General features: G+C 31.7%; 1 protein-coding gene across 1 annotated transcript; it reads left to right on the top strand.

Annotated features, from left to right (window-relative positions):
- Positions 1–3,916: 3,916 nt before the first annotated feature.
- On the top strand, positions 3,917–5,347 carry LOC134702010 (E3 ubiquitin-protein ligase TRIM45-like). Its single transcript, XM_063563119.1, has one exon. It carries the CDS (start codon positions 3,917–3,919, stop codon positions 5,345–5,347), a length of 1,431 nt encoding a protein of 476 aa, XP_063419189.1.
- Positions 5,348–6,313: the final 966 nt, after the last annotated feature.

Below are 6,313 nucleotides of genomic sequence, written 5' to 3'. Positions count from 1 at the left end.
TTAAAAGGGAGAATTTGAAAAAAATATTTACTATTAAGGTAGCAATACACAGTTAGGAGTTTAGTTTCGCATTATGGCCCCTGTGGATTTTTCAAATAGGAAAGTTATTGTGTAATAAAATTCATTTTTAGACAGATGAGTGCTAATTTAGCCTTCAAAGGTGGTTTATAAGAGCATCAAGATTATGTTTGACATGTTTTATGGGCTGTTTTCTGTTTTTCAGTCCGTATTTTCATAGCTGGACCGGCCATCGGTCCAGAAATTAATGTACTGTTTACAAACACTCTTTTTCTACACGAAGTTTTTGACGCAATTTTACAAAAAAATGAGACGAAAGACATATGATTTTCATTGGATTTGCTGAATGATATATGTACACAGTTTCAGAAAAGGTATTACTTCAAGCGATTGAAATTCGACTTTTAGCCAAATTTTGGGGAAATATGTGACATCTTTCCCCCCCTTTTTGCAATATTTTATAACAAATAAATGCAGATTGTTGCCATGGATACACCAAAAAGAAATTATATTTTGCAATTTTATATACTGGAAATATAATCTATGGAGGATTCTGATTACATACATATGCCCATATATGACACAAACAGTAAGCTTGATATTGCAAGAAAGCAATGAAAAGGGAATGGTAAAATTCATAAGGGCAAATTTTAGTATTTTTTCCTAACTGTTTATTGCTACCTAATTGAGTAGTGACCGAACTATTGGTACTTTAACGTTAAAAAGATTGACAATGCTGACAAACTTTCATGTGTCGATAATCAAGTTTAATACCGATAATATTGAAAATAATTCTAATAATATGAAACAAAATATGTCCATGCACCATTTCGATTGGGCGAAAAGTAGTCATTTCTTTAAAGTCAGAACAGAAAAAAAAAAGATTTATGGAAGGACGTCTTGATGGTATTATTTCCTTTACAATTTTACCCAAAACCAAAAGAAATATACTGGTAAACAATTTAAAAAAAGGTGTTTGATATGAATGAAGTCCTTTATTTTTTCGGACTACAATGTGTATCGTATGTGTGATGGATTTTAATTCAATCAATAACTTTGAAATGTTTTCTCATATGTATACACAAAAGGGAGGACTGGTATTTGTACTTCTGTTCGAATATGTCTTCGTCCGTTTCACATGCCAAACTTTTTTCTAGTACAGTTTAAACGGGAAAATTTTGTTGAGAATTTTTTATAATATGACAAAATAACGAGCAAAGCTATTTCTTGAAATGGCAGCCACAGAGAATAACTTTTTTTTCGTAAAAATCAGTAAAAAACAATTTCTCCAAAATATACCATGGCCAGGACCTGACAGTTTTTAGAAGTGTACAAATGAAACTCGTCCGGAAAACTGCGCTTGCTTGTCATCTTGAGGGATCATGCAACATTTCACCTATTACCAATAAACAACATACGTTCTCAATTACTGAAAAAGTTCTAAAAGATAATTTCAAATCAGAGTAAACATATTAACTTCCTTATATACAGTCGAATTTGTCTATAGGTTACACAAAGCTGGTTCTTAAAACGTTTGTATCAGGGAAAACATTTTTCTTTGACTTTAAAAACATGTAGGAGAAACGGATTTCTTAACTATTCACATACAACATTTCGTATATCTGATTTTTTTGTTCGATAACGTAAATTATACGACTTTTTTTATGACTACGTGAACATGCGCCATCATTATTTTTGCTGCTCTTTAGGAAGACAATTTACAATTGTGCAGTGAACGGAGGCACTTATACATAACCCTATAATTCTGTTTGGAAACAAGAATAAATTCCAAATACATAAATATACATGTATGAAATTCAATATACATGTATTATATGTCGTGTACATGATTGGATTTTGTAGATTTAACTACCGCACAGGAAAAGTATCATGGATTTCGAGGCTTTCATAATCAAGGTTTTGAATTGTACCCTTGTTGAAAACCTGTGGAGACCTCTACAGTTCCTTAACACATCAATTTTTGTTTTGTTAATTGAGTGCCGTCTCCCTGAACATGCTAACACTTAAGTCATATCTTTTCATTTTCATATTTTTCCCTGTTTGTCTCTGTTGTCTTGATTGTTGGAACGATTAGTGGTATCTAACAATATTTACGAAAACTTTCTGAGAATTATGAATATTTCTTCTCTGTCAGATATGGATCATTACCAATGATAAAATTAAATGCATTCATCACATCTTATAGAGGTTTAAAATTTAAATATTTGTCAATAACTGAAGATATAGAGCAATTTTCTCTTCAACATTTCAAATGTTAAAGGGTATATTTGTATTTTTTACTTCGATTTGAAGGAAATTTATTTAATTTTTTTCTGTGACAAAGTACAAGCATGTCGGTATTGCAACAATGTATGACTGACATAATCCCGGGGACATACAAAACAGATAGTAGATATATGTGCAATAATTCAGCTTCCTGTACATGTTCATGAAGTTCTAAATTTTAATGTTGATTTCTTTAAAAAACACCATTTCTTTACAATAAAAAATCTCAAAATATCCGTTAACAATGAAAGTTTGACCATGAAAACTCACATTTCTAAGAAAAGCAGTCGTTTAATTGATTATAAGAAAGTTTCAGTATATCATGTCAAATTTCTTTAATTTGAGAGTTTTCCATTAGTTACAAATGTAGCTCCATGTCTGATGGTGAAATAAAAATGAATGTCTCAGAGAGTGGTGAATTAGTTTCCATAAGTGACCGATGAATGACGCACTCGTCGAGCTGTTTAAAAGATTTGTGTTTATGACTAAAATTTATATACAACTTCATTTATAAATTAATCTGAATTTCATAGCGCGTCGTCACAATAATGAAAGTAAAAAAAAAAAATCTATAACCAGCAGATCTATACTTCTATAAAGAAAGTATTCTGGTTCAAAAGGGTATTTATTATAAAATGGTCTTAACTTTAGAATAGATAGTTTATCATAGAAATCTTAAACGAAAGTTTCGACAACTTTAAACAGAAGAGATTTGAATATAAATTTAACTTTGAATAAACACTGAAATAATTTTAATTCCTCGAGGGTGTAAAGAATAAACCAACAATCTCAATCTTCAAAAGTGTCTTCATTGCACTAACCGACGAGTTCATGTTTACAGTAGAAACAGTGGATGTGACTCAAATAAATTCATTATCATTGTAGTCATGAATATTTATCGCTTATATCAAATTACAGTCGAAAACCAGGTTGAAATAGAACAAAAAAATTGAAGCTTTTAGTTAGAGAAGGCGATAAAAGAGGGACGAAAGATACCAAAGGGACAGTCGAACTCGATAAATGTTTACTGTATTGTTTACTATAGTGACAAAATTTTTAAAAGTTAAAAGAAATAAACAATATTGCAATTTTCTTCTTAATTACGAAGTGTTTTATTTTAAAAACACCATTTGAATAAGTTTTCAATTTATATATCAAGTCGACGACATGGGTATCTTTCAAGTTGGATGACAAAAAATGCATCACCTCCGATTTTTTTGAAAAAGTTACCACGGACGGAAAACATATCAATCTATTAGTTCAGTAATTTTCATGCCTGCCCTTCCATTATGCGACTGAAGAAAAAATCCAAAAACTGAGTAAAAATTGTATCGAAAAGAGAAAATCGAGTGCACCTTTTTATGGTAGGGCGTGTTTGAGTTGAGTATTTTGTCTTGATATCGTACATATATTTTTTATTGGTTAAAATTGAATTATTTGTCCCTTTTATTGGTTTTCTGAAAAAATACTGCATTTGCTCTTTACCGTAGTGTAATCTTATCTTAGATCACAATCTCTGCAATTTTGCAGTAATATTAAGACTTTTCATTTTGCTATGCTTTACACTACTTCCATGCTCATTCATATCTCATTTGTTTTCAGAAATTTCTCTATGGCATCAACTAGGTTCTGTGATCCTTGTTCTGAAGCTGACAAGTCTTTAACAGCAACAAGGTATTGCTCAGACTGTGAAGAAAGACTTTGTACAGAATGTGCAGAATCACATTGCAGATTCAAAGCTTTCAAATATCACCGTGTTATCGACCTGTCGTCCATTGGATCCAATATCCTCATGTCCGCGAAGAAAAACTGCAATGTCCATTCAGGGATGCTTTTGGATTATTACTGCACAGATCATGAGATCGTATGCTGTAGAGCCTGCATATCTAATGAACACAGGGTTTGTCAGAACGTTCTCCCATTGGAACTGGCCTCGAAGGATGTAAAAAAGTCTGCACTGTTTAACGATGTTATGGAAGACATGACGCATCTTATTACAACATTGAATGCTTTAGACAATAACAGACAGTCAAACTTACAATCTATGATGGAATCTAAATCAACAATAACTAAGAAGATCCGAGCAGTGAAATCCAAATTTTTGAAACAAATTGACGATTTGGAGCGTGAATTAACGACCACTTTGTCATCTCTCCAACGAAAACATGACATGGAAATCAACAAACAAAAGCAAGAAATATCGCAAGTCTTGGTCAATGTTATAGAAAATAAAAACGAGATGGATTTTTTGAGAGATCATGGATCTAAGAATCAGCTCTTTATATTCCTTCGCCAACAAGTAACAAATATTCATAGCGCCGAGGCCAAGATTCAGCAGATAATATCCGATTCACAAGAATTCAATATAACCTTTGACGAAAAGAAATATGGTAAACTTGAGTCTTTCGGGTCACTGTCAGAGTATGTCCAACCATGTCAAGTTCAATACAAACCAAAGAAATTTCAACAAGCCCAGATAAAGGCAGAACCAATGAAAAATATTCTAGGGTTTAAGAAGGATACAGTATTAAAATTTAATACTGATGTGGTAAAAAGTATTTTGAGTGTATCAGTGACAGATAATAATAAGCTCCTCATTACTAATACAACATCATCCGATACCAAACTGTATGTTTACAGAGACTGTAAAGATTATGAGACAGAGATAGCTTTTTCCTCCGAACCTCATGGTGTTGTTGTGATACCTGGTACGGACAGAGCTGTTATTACCCTACCTAACGAAGAGTCTATACAATTCATCAATACGACAAAGATGACAAAGGACAACAGAGTTAACGTTGGATTTACATGTTATGGTATTACTGCTGGACGTGACAGAATTTACGTTGGTGGTACAGGTGGTACTATCAAAACATTAGACCCCATTGGGACAGTTCTAAAAACGATTCAACAAGGATCTAATAATATTTTCTTCATAGCATACGATGATATTCATGATCATTTGATTGTTAGATGTCATGACAAACTCCTTTGTATCAAAGTAGATGGAACCAAGTATACAGCAAGGACGTCTCAGGTTTAGCAGGAGTAACACGCGATAGGCGTGGTAACATTTACTACGGTTGTTACTATGCCAACAACATACAGAGAATATCATCAGATGGGGAAAACTGTGAAGAAATGCTGAACAAAGACAATGGCATTTATCGTCCGTATGGAATGTGTTTTAATAACAACTTCACGAAACTGTTTGTAATTAATAACGAAGGTAAATCTGTTCGTGTATACAAATGCAATTAAATGTTTTTATGAAACAACATGAGTACTTGAATTTATATTATGTAATTTATCGTGTTACTAAAATATACACATATAAAGTGCAAACTTCTTTTTTAGATTTTCTGTTTAATTTTCGCTTTTTTATGATGTTACGAAGAAATAATATTCGGAGAAAAATAAGTAAAGTACAAACAAAGACGAAATAAACAAAAATGAATATAAAGATTGAGAATAAAAGTGGAAAAATAAAAAAAATAATACAATAAATAGCGTACATAAATAGCACGCATTAGTAAACAATTCAAGCAAACAAATGTTAAACAAACATTTACAAAGTCTTCGAAAAAAAAGATGAAAAAGCCAAATAGAAATGAACAATTTAAACTCACTAACAAAGAAAAATAAAATACCACAAAAAATCAAATACAAATTGTAGATTCAATATATCAAATGATTCAAATGTTTACACAATTCATCTGCACTCAAAATATTGAAATTGGTACCTTAATTTAGAAACCACATTTATTGTTATGCAGTGTCTGTTGTATAGTAGTATAATGTTTGGTGAAAATCTTTATATTGTGTATCGCCAACTTGTTTCATTACGTAATTTGCACTTGGTACTTTTTTGGGGGGTGATTAAGAATACAATATTACAATGTATTTCCTATTTCCTATTTCCTCTTAATACCGCATTTCTATAACGAAACCAACTTTGAGTAGTTATGAATGTTGATCTGCGGCTAACGGATTTTTTTTCCCTCAGGAT

Source organism: Mytilus trossulus, unplaced genomic scaffold (assembly GCF_036588685.1).
Source record: "Mytilus trossulus isolate FHL-02 unplaced genomic scaffold, PNRI_Mtr1.1.1.hap1 h1tg000373l__unscaffolded, whole genome shotgun sequence".
In the NCBI taxonomy this organism is placed as follows: domain Eukaryota; kingdom Metazoa; phylum Mollusca; class Bivalvia; order Mytilida; family Mytilidae; genus Mytilus; species Mytilus trossulus.
This window is presented reverse-complemented; position numbering and strand designations above follow the sequence as displayed.